The sequence below is a fragment of the Cynocephalus volans genome, chromosome 1, assembly GCF_027409185.1.
Source record: "Cynocephalus volans isolate mCynVol1 chromosome 1, mCynVol1.pri, whole genome shotgun sequence".
Lineage (NCBI taxonomy): Eukaryota > Metazoa > Chordata > Mammalia > Dermoptera > Cynocephalidae > Cynocephalus > Cynocephalus volans.
In genome coordinates, this window is record NC_084460.1 from 239356501 (window position 1) to 239375275 (window position 18775).

At 35.7% G+C, this 18775-nt stretch overlaps 1 protein-coding gene across 4 annotated transcripts in view; it reads left to right on the forward strand.

Moving 5' to 3' along the window:
• Positions 1-17924, forward strand: part of DCAF17 (DDB1 and CUL4 associated factor 17) — a 37540-nt gene extending 19616 nt beyond the window's left edge. For all 4 annotated transcript variants that reach the window (XM_063105700.1, XM_063105715.1, XM_063105720.1 and 1 more), the window contains exons 9-14: positions 5865-6007; positions 11461-11570; positions 12519-12609; positions 13445-13525; positions 15502-15657; positions 16424-17924. In XM_063105700.1, the coding sequence (XP_062961770.1) occupies positions 5865-6007; positions 11461-11570; positions 12519-12609; positions 13445-13525; positions 15502-15657; positions 16424-16564 (722 nt within the window). In that variant the 3' untranslated portion in view covers positions 16565-17924. The remainder of the gene's footprint in view (positions 1-5864; positions 6008-11460; positions 11571-12518; positions 12610-13444; positions 13526-15501; positions 15658-16423) is intronic.
• The last annotated feature ends 851 nt before the right edge of the window (positions 17925-18775 follow it).

The following is an 18775-nucleotide window of genomic DNA, read 5'->3' on the forward strand; positions in this document are numbered from 1 at the left end:
CCTTGGTGTGTTTTTTTTTCTAATCTTATAATGTGTCTAATTCTATTTAAAACCAAAAAGAAATCATACCGTAAATGTTCTTTCATAGCTCACTTTTTAAAAAATCAGCTCTATTGAGGTATAATTTACGTAATTAAATGCATCATTTTCCCTGTACTAGCCATTCGCGAAAAATATAAAATAGAAATAAATAAATGCAGCACTTTAACTGTATAGTTTGAGTTTCATCAAATGTATACACCCATGAAAGCACCACTACAGTCAAGATTTACAATTTTTTCATCATCCCCAGAAAGTTTCCCTGTTCCTCTCCCAGTAAATTCCCTCCTCTCTCCAACTGTAGGAAACCAATGATCTCTTTTCTTTCACTGTATATTAAATTTATATTTTCTAAAGTTTGATATAAATGGAATCATATGGTATGTACTTTTTGCCCGGCTTCTATCACTCAGGATATTATTTTTGAGATTCAGTTCATGTCGTTGCATGTATCTGTAGCCTAACCCACTTTTTGATGTTAATGCAAGGTTATTCGAAAAAGTTTGTGGAAAAATAAAAGATAATATGAACATTTCCATGAACTTTTTGAAGACCCCCTCATATATTATAAATACTAAATTCCATCTAGATTACTTAATAGTTGGTTTTCTGAAAATAGTAAAGTTGGAGCCCTATCTCACTTTTTACATCAAAATAAATAATAGATGAATCAAAGCTTTAAAAGTTCTGAAGAAAATTTGGAGAATCTTTTTATCTCAGAGCGGAGAAGACCTTTCTAAGTAAAACCCAAAGTCATTAAAAGAGAGTTTGATAAATTTGATTACATAAAAACAAAGTTCTGCATCACACACACAAAAATAAAACAAAACATAAACCAACCCAAAATTGAAATAACAAACAGGGGAAATATGATAAAACATATATAAACGGGCATTTTTCTCAATATTTAAAGAGTTCTACAGATAAATATGAAAAAGTGACAATGTAATTAAAAACAGCGAAGGATATTGTTCAAAAGAAGAGGAAATATAAATGGCTTTTAATTAGGGAACACAAAGCTCAACGTCACTTAGGAGAAATGTAAAGTTATATTATGATAGGATATATCTTTTCGGATTCTCAAATATTAAAAAGTGTTAGAACTTTTGATTTAACATGGTTGGCGAAAGTATAGAAGAGGCACTTGCATTTATTGTTGGGATCCTTTATGGAATACAATTTATCAGTATGTATCAAAAATATACTTCTGAGCCCAGCTATTTTAGGAATTTATCACAGATATGTTCAATGTATAGAAAAAGATAAATGTGTAATTATAACATTTCTAGTAGTAAAAGATTGGAAACAATGTGTACATTGGTAAGTGACACTAGTAGTATTTTCTCATTTTATGGCTGTATCATAAATTTAATTGTTAAATTGTTAAAAAGAAAGGAATTCTTTTTGCACTGGTATAGAACAATTTTCAAGATGTATTATGTGAAAAATATGGGTTCAAAACTGTGTATATAAAAAGCCTTATTTAAGTAGTCTACACATACTCATATATTACAGGTATCCACAATCATATGCTTTTAGATTTACTTGGAATATCTGGAAGGACACTTGAAAACCTGATAATAGTAGTTATCTCTGAGGAGATAACAGATGAAAGGAAGACTTAGTGTTCTTTATATATCTTCTGATAATTAAAATGTAGTGCTTGTATTACCTGTGTTCAAAAGTGGCTCTGTGTGTGTGCATGTGCATATCCTTGAGGTGTTAAGAACTTGACTCACACACCATTATAAAATAAGGATGAACTATAAATTATTTAAGTAATTCCCTACTTTGGACGTTTAGATTGTTTCTAATTTTCTGTGATTATAAATAATGCAAGAATATTCCTGTAACCGTTAATGATTCTTGCCCAAATCAGTTATATCACTGTGGGTTGTAGAATGGCAGTTTAAAAAATTCTGTCATTGGGCTGGCCCCGTGGCTCACTCTGGAGAGTGCGGCGCTGGTAGCGCCGAGGCTGCAGGTTCAGATCCTATATAGGGATGGCCAGTGCGCTCACTGGCTGAATGTGGTGCAGACCACACTGTGCCGAGGGTTGCGATCCCCTTACTGATCGGGGGAAAAAAAAAAAATTCTGTCATTGCCTCTACATTTAATAGTTGGCATTTTTCTAGAAATAAAGACTTTAACTCATCAGCTACGGGTGAACTATAATTCCTCCTAAAAAGGCAAGGCAAATACTTATTCCTTCTCTTTAATTGTCAATATTCAGAGCAAGGAGTTGGTGTAATAGTCATTTCAGTGGTAGCAAAATATTTTATAAACACAGATATTAAACACAATAGAGTCATGGATTTTTGTTTATCCAATATTATATAGTTACAGTCATTATTCTTAGTGATGCTCAAATTGTCCCAAATTTGGCCAACAAGAACTCCATTTTCACAAGCAGTCTTGGAGAATTTCCTTGCTTTCTAGAACAATAATATGTCCTAGGATTATCTTTTACTTTCCTTGTCTTATATCTAAGGAGCCACTTTAGTAGGGAACATCATTAGAGACTATCAGTGTCCTAGGGTTGCTATAATAACACAAACTGGGCAGCTTTAAGCAACAGAAATCTCTCACAGTTCTGGAGACAAGTCCAATCAAGGTGTTGGTAGAGTTAGTGTCCCTCTGAAGTCTCTAGAAAGGAATACTTCCTTGCCTCTTCTAGCTTCTGGTGGTTGCTGGCAATCCTTGGCATTCCTTGGCTTGTGGCAGCATAACTTCAATCTCTGCCTGTCTCTTTATATGGCATTTTTCCCTCTGTGTATTTAAATCTCTCTGTCCTTATAAGGACACCAGTCATTGAATTTAGGGTCTACCCTTATCCAGTATGACCTCATCTTAATTTGATTATATCTGCAAAGACCCTATTTCCAAATAAAGTCATATTCGCAGGTACTGCGGGTGAAGACTTTAACATACCTTTTGGGGGGACACAATTCAACCCACAACAGAGACTAAGGTCTAGTTGTGTTCATTGTAATTGGGTGTTTTTACTTTTAGGCCCTTTCAATGACCAGAGCTAGGAAATACATTAAATCAAAAATTTGTTAGTTCATTTTCATATTTCCAAATTTATGCATAAAAAGAACTATATTTCTTTTAATGCACACTGAACTTCTTGATTGCTAATAAAACTTTATCCTATAATATATAAGTACACATGATGGTCTTAAAATTGTAGTACCAGTGTTATTACTAAAAACTAAAGTATGGAGTGAAAGTTAAGATTTCTCTGCAGTTCCTTTTCTCTTGAGTATACAGCTCAGTAAGTGTAATATCAGAGTGATGTGTTCAAAGATAACTTGAAATCATTTTTCTATAGGATTAAGTTATCAGTGTGATATAATTAGGTTTTTTTGTTTCAGTTTGTTTTCAGATTGGGGGTTTGCTTTCTCCTTGTTTTTATTCTTGAAGTTATGAAATATGTATATAGTTGAATGGTGAAAACTGTACAAAAAGACATACTCTGAGAAATTTTGCTTCCAAGCCTAGCCCTTCATCCTGTTACTTCCATCCCCCATTTCATATTGGCCTCCATAAGTGACCATTATTTTTAGTTTCTGGTTTATTCTTCTGTTGTTTCTTTTTGCAAAAATAAGCAAATGTTCATATGTACACTTTAATTATTGCCTTCTTTCTTACACCAAGTATAGTATATAATATGCTCTGTTCTGTACCTTGTGTTTTTATTTACCACATGTCTAAATTTTTAAACACACTTTTATTTAGAAGAAAAAATATATAAGGTTAATTATTCCCTACATTTAAAAATTATAGAAAAATCATATCCTATTCTAGCCCTTCTTCTTTTATAAACAATACAACAATCATTTTGTACACTCTATGTTAAAACTCTCCTTTCAAGTATTATTGTTTGACCTTTCACAGACTCAAAGTATTCTAATTAATCATAATTGTTATTTTCTTTTTAATGCCCCTTGTTTCACAATCTGGCCAGTAGGAGTCCCTTTTGCTGGTTCTCCTATTTTTTTTAAACTACCCCCTTGACATCCTTGTAAAAACATCCTTGCTTTCTAGCAACAACAGGATGATCCAGATCCATTCTAAAATTTTCTCACCATGAGACATAGAGTCAGCTACTCTCCAAGAACTTCTAGGCCTTTTAAATTTAGAATAGTATGAGATCAAAATTTGGGCTATTGGGAGGGTTAATGGAGCCCATCAGAGTAGAGGTGGGCAAAGTCTTGCTGCTACTTTTGGGCCTTTTTAAAAGCAACTGCTGGGAAAAGTATTTCTTTTTATTTTTTTATTTTTTTGGCAGCTGGCTGGTATGGGGATCTGAACCTGTGACCTTAGGGTTAGTGTTGTAAGGCTGCACTCTAACCAACTGAGTTGACTGGCCAGCCCCCCAGTATTTCTTTTTAAATATATCTGTTGCATTTATTTTTTTTCTATTTTGAATTCCTATTTTATATTCTCTACAATATACCTAATTAAATTTTAACCCCAAATTCAAACTGATTTTTTCTTTTTATAATTCTTTTTCTCATCCATTGGTAGCCACCATATCATGTCATGTATAATGTTTGTATTTCTATCATAATTTATGAACTTATGCCCTTTGCCCATTTTTGTATTTGGGGTTTTCCTTTTTTTTTTTTTAAATATTTAAAAATGACCTCAGTATATTAAAGATACTATCCTTTTCTTAAAAGTTTTTAAAAAAGCACTTTAAATATATTTGATATGTTTATACCTGTCTGTTTCTCCTCAAGATTGTCAGTTTGTAAACAACTTTTCATTATTTGTTTTTCTCCTGTGTATATCTAAGTAGTAAACTGTCCTTATGAAGAAGCCTGATAAAGCACATGCTTCTATGTAAAACATGTGATTCTTATATGAATGGTCTCTTTAAAACAAGCTCCTTTACTAATAATAGTGGCCTCATAAGCCAAACATTAAACTCTCAAGCTCAAGGGGTAAATAAAGGAGTCATAGATTAGCCACCTGCCTAAACAGACCATGAATTCTGGTCTTTTAAAGCTACAGTACCTTCCACTTACATATCTAAGAGTAGATCTGTTATGCTGTACTTAGAATTGTGATCAAAGAAGATGACTAAAAAAGCACCAAGAGAAATTTCTTTTATGATGTCAGTGTCCAGAAGAGAATGACTGTATATATCTCCAAAGGAAACTGACTGGATATATTTGAACCACCTTAATTAAAGTCAACTTGTTTGATGATGATACTAGTAGTAGTGGCTACTCTATAATAAAGCTTCCATTGTGACAGGCCCTATCCAAAGTGGTTGAATTTATTATGACTAATATCGTTTCCACACTGGAAATCTTAAGCAAGATAGAACTTATAGAGTTTGCTGAGTATACCTGTTAATCTAGGATATGGAATATCTCTTCCTCACATTTGAAGGAATTAGACCTAATTATCTTGTAGGATTGTAATGAGAATTGGAAGTAGTATGTAACCCCGAATCTTGTACGTAGCACATGCTCAATAAATGGCAGCTCCTTTTAAGTGTACTTTGTCATTTTTTACTGTCATAAGCACAGTTTTTGTCATCATAAGCCCACTTTTTACCTCTGCTCACCTGGAGGCCACACATACTTACCCTGAAAACAAAATTGACCTATAGCCTAATATTTGTTTCCTACTAGCTTTTTCTTTTTTTAGCAGTAAGCCTTTTTCCTGATTATATTGTATTTTGTTGAACATAGTAATTTTTCATTAATAGAAATTCATAGATGATGCATGCAAAGAAAGGTTTTGAATTCAGTTAATGAATGGTCCAAACAGAGAAGCTAATAAATTCCTTTTGCCTATCTCTACAGACACGCCACCACTGCTCTTTGAGGTGTCATCCCTGGAGAGTGCTTTTCAGATTGGAGGCCATCCTTGGCACTACATCATAACACCTAATAAGAAGAAACAGAAAGGAGTTTTCCATATATGTGCTTTAAAAGACAATTCCTTGGTAAATCCTGAGTGATCAGACTTTTTAGTAGTAAATTTGTATCAGAAATTCTTTATTCTCGATCTCTTTAATAGGTCCACATTCCTAAGAATTGCCTCTTTATTTTAGCTTTTTTTCTTACCAGTCTCCCATCAAGAGATCCCACATAAAACATTTCTCAAGCTCCACAGTGGGAATCATTGATGGAATATGTTCAGTCTGCCTCTGAAATTGCTGGTGGAATGTGGTGTTGGTTTTGCTTCTACATTGTTTGTTGCTATTTGCTTTCCAGAGCAGAAATGGATAGAACTCTGGTGGTCACACTGTAGGTATGAAACACTGAATTTTCAAAGATACTCTTAATTTTTTTATGGCAGAGTAGGAAGAAATGGTACATGGTAAAACAATAGAAATTTCTACCCTTGAATTCATTTTTCTTCATTTTTTAAAGTGATTTAGGCATTGATTTGTCTTTAAATAAATATTTACTGAGTGCTTATCATGTGCCAGATGTGGCTGGGGACACATTTCCTTCTCTCAAGTTGCTTACACCCTCAAAAGAAAGAAAATATAGAGAAATAAGATGCAGTGTATTAAGTACAGTGATTGAGATAAGTGCAAAAAAGTCCACAGAGGAAGGGGGTTCCGTTTTTGTTTTGTATTGCTGATTTAGTTTAGTTTATTTATGGAACCTCTTGATATATCAGATCAACTTGCTTTTTTTGAGACAGCCGCAGCTTATTCTATACCCATCTCTTCCAGGACCTCACTCCAGTGGCTTTTAGAGTTACAGGTCACCTTTTACCACTTTGAAGATCAGCACAGTCTTTGTTCCGTTTATCTACTTCTCTTGATATCGTGTGTATAATGTCTTCTAATTTTCTCTTGTAGGAGCATTGTTCCCTTCCATTTTCTTATTTACTAATCACATGTGGCAACTCCAGTTTGGCCCAACCCAATGACATCCTCTTTTACAAAGGACTCTCTAGGGTTGTTTCTCACCATTACAAGTCTTGGTTTGATTGTTCACCTTCCAGCCAATGGACATCCTTCAGCCCACCAGCACTTATCATATCTCTTTTTTACTTAACTTTTGCATCCAGTCAAACCCTGTGTAGTTCACATGCTGAACATTTGGCACATATTCTTCTCACATAAGAATATGATAATACATATTCTTTCACATATATATGTATATATATATATATATATAAATGTATATACATACAGCCACACACACACGAGGAGTCTTCAAAAATTCATGGAAAGATTCATATTATCTTTTAATTCTGTTTTTCCATGAACTTTTTGAAGTACCCTCGTATATCCATATCCATGGATTCTGCATCTACAGATTGAACCGACTGTGGATCGAAAGTATTCAGAAAAAGCAAAACAATGAATAATAATACAACAAAAAATAATACAATTAAAAAATACAGTATAATAACTCTTACATAGCATTTAACACTGTATTAGATATTATAAGTAATCTAGAAATGATTTAAAGTGTACAGTAGGATAAGCATAGTTATATGCATATATTATGCCATTTCATACAAGGGACTTGAGCAGCCATAGATTTTGATATCTGCAGGGGGTTCTGGAGCCAATCCTCCAGGATAACAAGGGACAACTATGTAAATAAAAGCCTTCAACATTTATATCAAGCATGCCTATCATGTTCTCTTCTGTTACAACCAATTACAACATTTAGTCAAATCTGTTTCAGAATATTCATAAATAATTCCAAATCCAAGGGAAATTTTCTGTCTTTTTGCTAGACAGTTTTATTGCAATGAAATTGCCTTAATGATACATAATCCCATTACCTTCCCACCTGTCAATCAGCAGAGTGGATAATCCTGAAACGTATAAGCAACCAAACTTCAGATTTCAGAAAATGTTTCATAGCTTTCTGTATTAAACTGACCATTAAAATCTAGCATTTGATTATATAATAACTACAGGAGTTGATAATAATGCCTAGTAATTAACACAGAGAAAAAAATTTTGTGTGTATGTATTATATTTAGATATTTATAATAAAGAGAACAGCTTCTAAAGAAAGATATGTATAGTATGTACAGGTTTTATATTAAACAAATGAGCATCTGGAGCTAATACCATTATGGACACATTAATTTCAATGGTTACAACCAAGATGTTCAATTGCATTAATTTTCTGATGTGTAAAATGTAATAATACCACCATTTTTATTAGAAATAATTAGGATACTTGTAAAAATTCTTGAAAAATTGAAACTCATTTTATGCATAAAATGTGTTAAGTACCGAAATCTTTTGAATCATGGCACACAAGGCACATACAACCCCAGCCTGCCTTTCCAGTCTCATAGATGGACACTGTACTTACTTTTGGCTGCTACTGATGTTTATGTACAGACATGCTATCTTGATTAACACTCCTATGATTTTGATTTTGCTGTCTCTTCTTTCTAGTTGTTTTCTGCTTATCCTATAAGGCTCAATTCAAGCTCTTTTTCTGCCTGAAATTCTGCTCACCTGGGTTGGGTGCTTAATGATATCGTGTGCATGGCTCATCACTTCATTTTCTACACTACCTTATTATTTTGTTTGTTTCTGCATCCCCCAGACTATATATAAGCTTCTTGATGGCAAGGATTGTTTTATTTTTCTGATTTTGTTGAACTGTTTGTCCATATTTTCTTGTATCTCAGTTTTCTTAAGATAATTAATTAGAATTCCTTTTCCAGCAAGTTGGCAATTTCTGATTCTTTGAGATCAGTTTCTGGAGCATTATTCTGTGTTTTTGGAGGTGTCATGTCACCTTATTTTTTCATGTCTTTTGTTTCCCTGCATAGGTATCTGTGCATCTGGTGGAAGAGTCACCATTTTGAGTTTTGTAGAGTGGCTTGTGTGGAAAAAGACTCTCACTTACAAACACGTCCTAGGGTGTCATTTGGGTAGACTGCAGTGGCTTTGTTCCAGATGGATGAAGTAGTGTAGGCACCCTAGACCTGCAAATGTGTCCTAGGGCGTCAGTTGGGTAGAGTGCAGTGGCTTTGTTCTGAATGGATGCAGTAGTGTAGATTTTCTTCAACTGTAATCCACTTTCACTGTGTCTGCAGGTGACTCAGTGACCTATGTTTTGGAGGATTGTGGCAGCAGTGGCACAACTTTGCTGGGGTAGGTATCGCTGGGTTGGTTCACAGGCTGGGGTTGTATACATGCATCCTATTGGTCAGTCATCTCAGGAGCTGGCTCACTGGAGATGCAGTTGCTGAATTGATTCTCAGGCTGGGGGTGTGGGCATATGGTGTGTCAGGGTGTCTGGGACAGGTTTACCAGTGGCAGGGTCATCGTGCTGCTTCTCTGACCAGGGGTGGGCCTGCCAGTGACACATCAGCCAGTCTGTTTCTCACTTGGATGCATGTGCATGTGATGGTTCAAAGATTCAGGGCTTCGAGGGGGTCTCTTAGCTGTGGGCATGACAGCTGAACTGTTTCTCTAAGCCAGGAGCATGGGTGTACTTTGGGTGGGCTAGTCATATGCAGGTTTCCTGGTGGCCTTTCTACTGTGCCAGCTTTGGGGGCCCGATTCAAGGTCGTGCTTCCCTCTGTAGTTCAGGAGCTGGACTGATAAGGCAGAGCTGCTGAGCTGCTTCTCAGGAAGTGGGCAAGGCCATTAGGCAGGGCTGGAGGTTCAGGCACACCCAGCCCAGTCAGCTGGCAGGGATTAGGGTCAGGGAGGAATGGGGGTCAGATTGCCTGAGGAGGGTCTGTCTTTATGATCTCTGGTCCAGGATGTGGGGATGTGGGGACATGGGTATGGGAGGTGGGGTGTGTCAGTTCAGCAGGACTAAAGTTGGCTTCCCGGACTGCAGAATTAGAGTCGCAGTTGCTGTGAGCCCAGGCTTCAAGCTGCTGGGATCAGGGCATTGTAGTCTCTCATGTGAGTGTGCTGGGATGAAGGCAAAGCCTTAAAGCTGGGGAGGCACTTGGCTACTAGCCCCAGGGCAGTGCATGCTTCCTTAATGGCTCTGGTTTCAAGATGGCACAATCCTGCATCAACTTGGGTCAGAAAGGTGGGAGTGGGGAGAGCACAGTTTGTACTAGCATTCTGGAGGGATGTGTGTATTCTAGGACGATCTCCACACTTGATTCTGAGCTTGTCCTGCCAGAGGATCTGCTGGCCTCTGTGGTGAGGATGGGGACTGGTGTGGGTCCTCTGTGCACCTTTTCACTGCAAGGGAAAATTCTTCCTGCTCTGATCCTGGTCTCAGAGACATGGTGTCTAAGGCCATGTGCCTCTCTCTTCTCCCTCTGCCACCATTCTGGGCTTTTGAGCTCCCCAGGGATCTCACCAGTCTCCTGCTGCACTCCTACACTCTTCCACAGATGCTTCTGTCAATATTTAGCTGTCTGTTAGTTGTTCTAATCCTTTTCTGTTGGGGGAACTTGCCCTGGGCACCTCTAGTCTGCCATCTTGCCCCTCATCCACAAGGATTGTGTTTAATTCATGTTAGGTATGAATGCCTGATGTGATACCTAGAGCATAGTAGCCTATCAATATATGCTAATGGAATTAATAAACTTCAGTATTTCAAAACTTTTGTGAGTATCTAATAGGAAAGATCATTTCATTTTACATTGGAGATATTAAAGAAATTTAATGACTTGGATAAAGCCAGTGAAGTTAATTATATCCATGCTGGTATTAGTTGCCAGTATTCCTATGCATAAGATAAAACATGTATGTACATATGATCACACATCATAGAGGGTTTTCTTCTTTATTTTAATGTCTAAATATACTACAGTGAAATAAATCTCTCTACCTTAAATGCTAAGCAGCCATTAGACTGTTTCCTCAAGCATTACACTTTGATATTTGACTTATCCAAGGAGATTATATGACCTGTGTCTGAGACTTCAGGTTTGGTTACATGTTTGTTTTTGTGTTACCTGCTCTTCTGATGGACAAGTTGTTGGAGATGGGGAAGGGAGGAAAAAGTTGTGGGGAATTATGGCAGAGTTATATAATGGAAAGTCTCTGGATTTTGAAATCAGGTCTGCTGTTTAGTAGGTTCAAAACATTGGGCAAATTATTTATTCTCTTTGTGTATCAGTTTCCTTATCCATAAAATGGTGATAACAATCCCTGCCTTGAATGTTATTAAGATCAAAGGAAATAGTGTAAAGCATCTAATGAAGTCCCTGACACAAAGTGCATTCTTGAGATATGGTAACAGTTATTATTATCTGTGAGGCATGATGTATGGTACAGAGTAAATCTATGAAATTTCTGAATTTAAATATTATGAATTTTTCAAATTTGAGTGTCCTAATTCAGCCCTCATATACATCCCTGTTCAACTAACAGTTTTTCTTCTCTGTACCTTTGACTTACTGATCTATCATTGGTGTCCAAATGAAAAATTATTTGATTTTTCCCTTTATCTTTGTCTTTAATTGTTTTTCCAACTTCAGGCAAAAAACGGAATCCAGGAAATGGAGTGTTGTTCTCTAGAATCTGACTGGATCTATTTCCATCCTGATGCTTCTGGTAGAATAATACATGTTGGCCCAAATCAAGTCAAGTGAGTGACTTCAATTGCACTTTAAAGATAAAGCTTTTGGTAGCATTTATTGACTTCCTGTTGCTAGGATAAAGACCAACATAGTTAGCATGGTCTGAAAAATCCTTTCCCCACTCAGTTTGCTTCAGTCTTACTGTCTTTTTGGAAAGTTGAGGACCTGTTCCCTCTGTTTGGAGTCTGTTTCCCCTGCCTGTTCTCCTGCCTAATTTCTGTTCGTATTTTATGGCCCAGCTTAACCGTAACTTTTTCACAGAAACGTTCCCTGATACCCCTTGTTAGATTTGCTCACTCATCATATTTTCATTGCACCTACTTTGTAATCTTCCTCTGTAGCACTTAGATCAATTTTAATTAATTCCTTGTGTGATTGTTTAAATATCTAGCTTTGTTATCATAAGCTCCATAACGACAGGGAAAGAGTCTGTTTTGCTGACACCTGTAACCCCAGCACTGAGGACAGTGCTTGGTACAGAGTAGATGCTCAGTAAGTATTTGTTGAATAAGAAAGACAGTGTTTACCTTCTTTATTCTTTATGCTTCTTGATAGTCTACCTTTTTGGATCTATTATAAGGAAGGTGAAAGGATTTAATGAAATAAGTTTATTAACTTTTACAAAACATCTTAAACTGTGGTTCAGCTTCAGTAAACTTACTTTTAATGTTTACTGCCACTGATCTTTTTAATGTTTGCTATCACCCATTTCAGTTTGAGTTTAAGAAAATGAGGTCCACAAAGAGTACTCTTGAAGTCTCAGGGGCTTTAAAGCATGGAGAAGAGCATGTAGTGATCAGACATTAGTATTGCAGACTAATCAGGAGAAAGGGTGAACTAAGTCAGTGTTGTTACTATAATTTTCATTTGCTGAGTTTCATTTCAGTAGTTCAACTTCGGCACTTTGATGGTGTTTTGAGGTATTAGGTTCTTAGAATCCTTTTTTCCCTTTTCAGAGTTTTAAAGCTGAGTGAAATAGAAAATAATAGTTCTCGGCATCAGATCTCTGAAGATTTTGTCATTTTGGCCAACAGGGAAAAGAATAAAGTAAGTCAGGAGTATTTTGAAATCCTTTGTATATCATTGTCTTTCTGTATAAGAATATAATATGCAAATGTGTTTGCCTTTGAGTGTGGATGCAAACAACAGCACAATTGTATAATAGTCATAATAGTCTGTTCAGTTTGTCTACATGGGTAGCCATCCTTAGGCCCACGTACATATGAGATTTGAAGAGAGTTGTTCATATTGAGTTTATCTTCTGGTTATTTTTCTTTTTTGGATTTCTCTTTAAATTTTTATTGACTAATTATCAACGTTTGGGTCTAAATAATTAAAATTAGGGTTAGTTGGGGTATAAATAAATCTTTAAAAATCACATATCAGGGCTGGCCATTTTACTCAGTTGTTTAGTGGTCGGCCTTACAACACCAAGGTCAAGGGTTCAGATCCCCGTACTAGCTAGCTGTCCAAACAAAATAAAATAAAATAAAAATCACATACCATACTTTAACTCCAGATGATACTTTTCCTTTAGTGTATAAATTAACATGAAGAAAATGATGGGGAGAGAAGTTTCTAAAAGCAGATTCACTTTTTATTTGCTTACCATACTAAGGTAAAAGTCAAAAGGGCGAGTGAATCAGCAAATCTATAACCTTTTCTTTATTTCTGCCTATTCTGGTATTAAAAACTTTACTATAACAAAGTATTTTTACTAACTAGAGGATCAGAAACTGATTTAGAATTTTCTCAGTTGAGGAAAGAATTGTGGATGTTGGAGAAGAGTTGGTTAGTTTCACCAAATTTGTTAATACAATTTTGCCTTTGACGGCTTATAATCGAACTTGTCACATCTTTTTTTTTTCTTTCTGTATGATAGAATGAAAACCTCACTGTCACAGCTTCTGGACGGGTGGTAAAAAAAACTTTTAACCTTCTGGATGATGACCCAGAACAAGAGGTATTACTTTAGTCAGAGATAACAAACCAAACCAATGTGTACTTAAATGGTGCATTTCAAATTAATGCTTCCCAGACCCTGGGGTAGAGATCGGGGGTGAAGGGTTCCATGCAGGCTGAGTAGGTAAGATTATGTGTGCTACTTCAGCCTGTCAGCACCACCATCCTCTTTTCATATTGGAATTATTCATAAGATTTTGTTTGCAGAAAGGTTCATAGGACCAAAATAATTTGAAAACACTGTTTGTTTTGTTTTGCTGATGTATATGCTTTCTCAGGAAATCTCTTAATAGAAAATTCTTGAGTTATATCCCAATGACTTTATGGCTTTTGCCTTATTTTTTATTTACTAGGCATGGATATGTTTGCTAGTGTTCATGGGCCAGAGGAGGGAGTGAGGTTGTGGTAAATCATTTTAGCCTTTGTTCTCAACTTGGCACTTCCAGTCACCGACGTAATACATTTTTCTCTCTTTCCTTTAAAGAGGCATTGGAAATACTTATGAAATCAACTGGCAGTGATCATGCTTCAAATATATAACCATTGCATAAATACTAAATCCATTTAGATCATATAACTATTGTTAGTGTGACTATTTCTAGGTAGAAATATTACAGTAGTCTTCTAAGGACAGTTTTCGAAAATCTTTTGAAATAGGTTGGAGGTAGCCCAGTATGTGGCTGCTCTCAAAAAAAAATGTTCTTTCGGACCATAGAAACCTATTGAGAACAAAGCAGAAAGCTTTGTTTATATACACTGTATATAAAACTATGAAGAAAGATGTACTAAAATTACCGAAAGGTAGTATGAATAATTAAGGGGGAAGAGATGATAGCAAAAAGAGAGATGCCATATATTGTGAGATTAGAAAACAGAATCTTTTAGCCTGTAAAGGAAAAGTTGAAAATCACTGACATCCCGGCAAGAAATCACTCTTTGAAGTTTGGCCATGGTAAAATTAAGGCAAAAAAGTAAATAAAAAGAGACCATAGGTATTACAGGGATCATCAGAAAGTTCATGGAAAGATTTATATTATCTTTTAATTCTATTTTTCCACAAACTTTTGCAGTACCCTCGTAAACCTATGTAAATTTTTTGTGTCATAAGGTGGTAAATATGGCAGAAAGTATAAATGGATTAAGGAGTAGTTTGACCAAACGTAAGTGAAGAATTAGTGCATGGTGGTTAAGAAAAGCTTGGTGTGCCTGTCTTTAAGGTTGATGCCAGGCACTGAGCAAAGGTGTGCCTTCCTGTGGGTCACCCCTGGATGGCTGGCCACTCATTGTCTTCCCCTGTGAGGCTGTCGGAGTCCCAGGTTTTCTTTCTTGAGATAGAGTTCTGGGGTTTTTCTCTTCACCATAGCTAACCTCTCTTGTCCCCATTCTGTTCTGCGGGTTGGATTTCAGTTCCTAGTATTCTCCCTCAAGTATAAGCAGCCATTTTTGCTTTCTTTAAGGAACCGAAAAGCTTTAAAAAAAAAAAAAACTAAAAGGAATGGCAAATAGAGTCATAATTAGTACATGATTTCTTCTTGAAATGACAGTTTTTCTGCTGTGAGAACTTACAGAACTCAGCAGTCTTCAGATTTCAAAAATGAGCTTCATATATTTAGTCCTATTCAGGAATCAGTGAACACGCATTTTAGAGGCAGCAGTTGAATGCCTCTTTTGAATGCGGAGAAACTCTGTTTTGCTGTCATTGTAGAGAATATCAGTTGTACTTTGGCTGAGATCTACATAGACTTGGTTCTGTTAGCCAAAATCTGTAGGGTACTGCTTAACTCTTGAAAATCGTGGGACTGATATTCTACCAGGCATATAAGTAGAGATGCATATCTACCTATTCTCCTACCCATTCATTCATTCTTCTCCCATATTTTGTAATAGGATAGTTAAGTTATAAATGTAGTAATAATTCTAACCTGAATAACTGAATTTTGCACTTCTTTTCCTCTCCCTTATCCACCTATTCCTGAGACTTTCAAAATTGTGGACTATGAAGATGAGTTGGATTTGCTTTCCGTGGTAGCTGTTACTCAAATAGATGCTGAAGGAAAAGCTCACTTGGATTTCCACTGTAATGAATATGGAACTTTACTTAAAAGCATTCCACTAGTGGAGTCGTGGGATGTGGTGAGTAGAGTACACAGAATACAAAGTTGTAAGAGTTTTCTTTATAGATACGGTTTATCAGAATAGATGTTACTGTGTTCATGTCCGGACTCTCCTATGCCAGTGATGACATACATGAAAGAGGTTATTGTCCTATACACAGGACAAAATGAATATTTCTTAAGCCTTCCTCCCCTCAGCACTAGGGGATACTTTCTTACCATTGGCCTTAAAGATAAAACTTTATCTGTTTTCCTGACACATGCTTTCTGTTTTAGTCTTTGATTTTCTCCCAATTCTAGGTTTGGTAACACTTAAAAAAAAATGAATACTGCAGTGAATCCCCACAATATCTAAGCATGTAGGGTTTCCAGACACTCTTGAGAACGTTTGTATGCCCTTCCAACTGTTATAGATTATAAAATTATAAGGAACAGTAGACATTACTTTTATCTACACCTTGTTTTTAATCAATGGAAAACGTGAGAGGTTTAGCTGCTAGCAAACTGTCACACAGTGAGATAGATAGTACCAGTGTTGGCAGTAGAATCTGAGTATTCAGACTCCTGAGTCTAAATTTCTTTTCATTCTCTATATTTTGTACAATGCTTTTTTCATTAGTAATCTGCATATCTACAAATAATAAAGAATAAACCTGTTTCTGACTACTGCTTTGCCTCCAAATGCATATTTGAAGATTCCTAAAGGTATTGTGTTATTTTAGTGATATGTTGGTGAATATGGTTACATGAAAAAGAGATTACATATGATTGTGTTTTTGTTACAGACATATAGCCATGAAGTCTATTTTGACAGAGACTTGGTGCTACACATAGAACAGAAACCCAACAGGGTCTTCAGCTGCTATGTTTACCAGATGATATGTGACACTGGGGAAGAAGAAGAAACCATAAACAGAAGCTGTTAAAAAGAGCAAGATAATTGTAACTTAAGAGACTTTTAGCCAGACACCCCAACAGCTGTGTCCATTCCTCCTTCTTATTATCTGCATGGCATATTTTCCAGAAAAAGTCTTATGTTGACTTCAGATAACCGTGACTTATTTTTTAAACTTGCCATTGAAGGTGTTGAAGGCTTCATTCTGTGTAAAGGTTTTTTGGTTTTTTGTTCGTTTTTTTGCGGCTGGCCATACAGGAATCTGAACCTTTGACCTTGGTGTTATAATACCATGCTCCAACCAGCTGAGCTAACTGGCCAGACTTATATGTAGAGGTTTTTTAGAATGCTGTCCCAAGAAGTCTGGTATTTTGGAGCTTTTAGCTAGGCAGTAATGCAAATATAAAATGCTGGAGAACAGGGAAGGACAGGTTAATTCCAGCTGTTGAGGAGAGGGTCATTGATGGGGAGGTGATTAACGTGGTTCTTAAAGGATGGTATGGAATTTTGATTGGTAAAGCTAAGAGAGAGACATAAAAATAAAAATACAGAAGAAACACGTAAAAAATTCTATATCCTCTGTATCAAACTTTGCTTAAGAATGAGAAATGAGATGTATAATATGAAAGCATACTTTTGAGCCAAAAATGCGTCATCACAATTAAAAAAAAAACCTTATATATGTATATATATTTTGTACTTGTATATAGTATAAAGTATTGGTTTTAATTCCCTTATTCTCTTGGCTTGATGTTTCCATTGAATACTTGTATTTCTATTATAGACTGATATAAAAGAGTCCAAGAAGATCTTTTTTTTGATAGCTGGCCGGTACAGGGATCAAACCCTGAACCTTGGTGTTATCAGCACTACGCTCTAATTAACCGAGTTAACCACTTAGCCCCAGATTAAAGTTGTTTTTTATTACCCCAAGCAAATGTTAAGTGAAATTTTTTTCTAATAAGTAGCCTATTTAGCTTTTAATACATCTAAGTACGTTGTTCTCATTTCACCGTTCTATTTATTTAGTGAATCTTCCAATTTTGTTTAGGCAGTATCTTCATACCTATTCAGTAAGATAATGGTACCCTGGCCTGCACCAGTTCTCTTCCCTGTAGAAGAGTAGATAGAGCCCCGAGAAGAGTTCTTACCAGCTTGGGAATTGCCAGATTAGCCAGAGAAAGTTTTTGGCTAACTTAGTTATGAAATGAGGTTTTTTTCCTTCTTTGTTAGACTAGATCTAAATATGAACCCATAATCATTGTGCAGAATGTTAAATAAAGGCAACCTAAGTAAAAGGAGAGAATGTTTTTTATGCTTCCTGTTTGATAAATCCAGTTGATTGCAATCCACACGTTCAGCACATTTCTCTGTTTCAGTCTCAAAAGAATAACAAGTAAAAAAAAAAAGAAATAGCAGTAAAAATCATTGCTGATTCAAATTTGAGGTTAAAATATGGAATTTAAGTTTGGATGATTTATGTTAAAATCTTTTCATTTTTCTTTCAGTTTTGACTTGATCCTATGTTAAGAATGATGTTTCCAGTTCCGCCCTGAAAGTTTGCAAATAAATATCAAGTTTATTTTGATCAACAGGACTGGGAAGAGAGAGGTTAGCTACTCCAAAAGTCAAGTGGCAGGATGTGTAAATTTAAAAGAAATAGAGGGAGCAAACCTAAAACTCTCTTTTGTACTAGAAAAAATAAGATTAATAATATTTTAGAATACGGGAAAATATTTATATGTGGGCTAAAAACACATCTTTCTAAATCTGTCCTGTGTATAATAACCATCTGGGAAAGTAGAAGTGATTACCTCATAAGCAAGATGATAAAATTATGTTCATATATTAAAATGTAATACTTTTATATCTACTAATTGAAATATCCATTCTCATTTTACATATATTTAACAGTACTATTTAATATAATATCTGAAGCTTTCAGAGCATTTTAGAGATATGATTATGATTACAATGTGTTAGATATTGCCTCAAACTTTCAATTACACACTAGCTTTATCTAGATAGTCCCTCCCAATAAATTTACACCTTGAAAGAACAAGTCTGGTAAGAGGAGAGTGAAAATGCCAAAGAAAAGAAAGAAACCAATGTTGTGTGAGTTTCAAACCAGATACAGTGCTGTGTAAAAGCAGAATGTTTACTCGCCCATTTCCAAGAGTATTTCAGAATAGGATGTCTTTAGACTTCAGTCCTGTCAGAGATTTTTTTTAAAAGGTGGTTA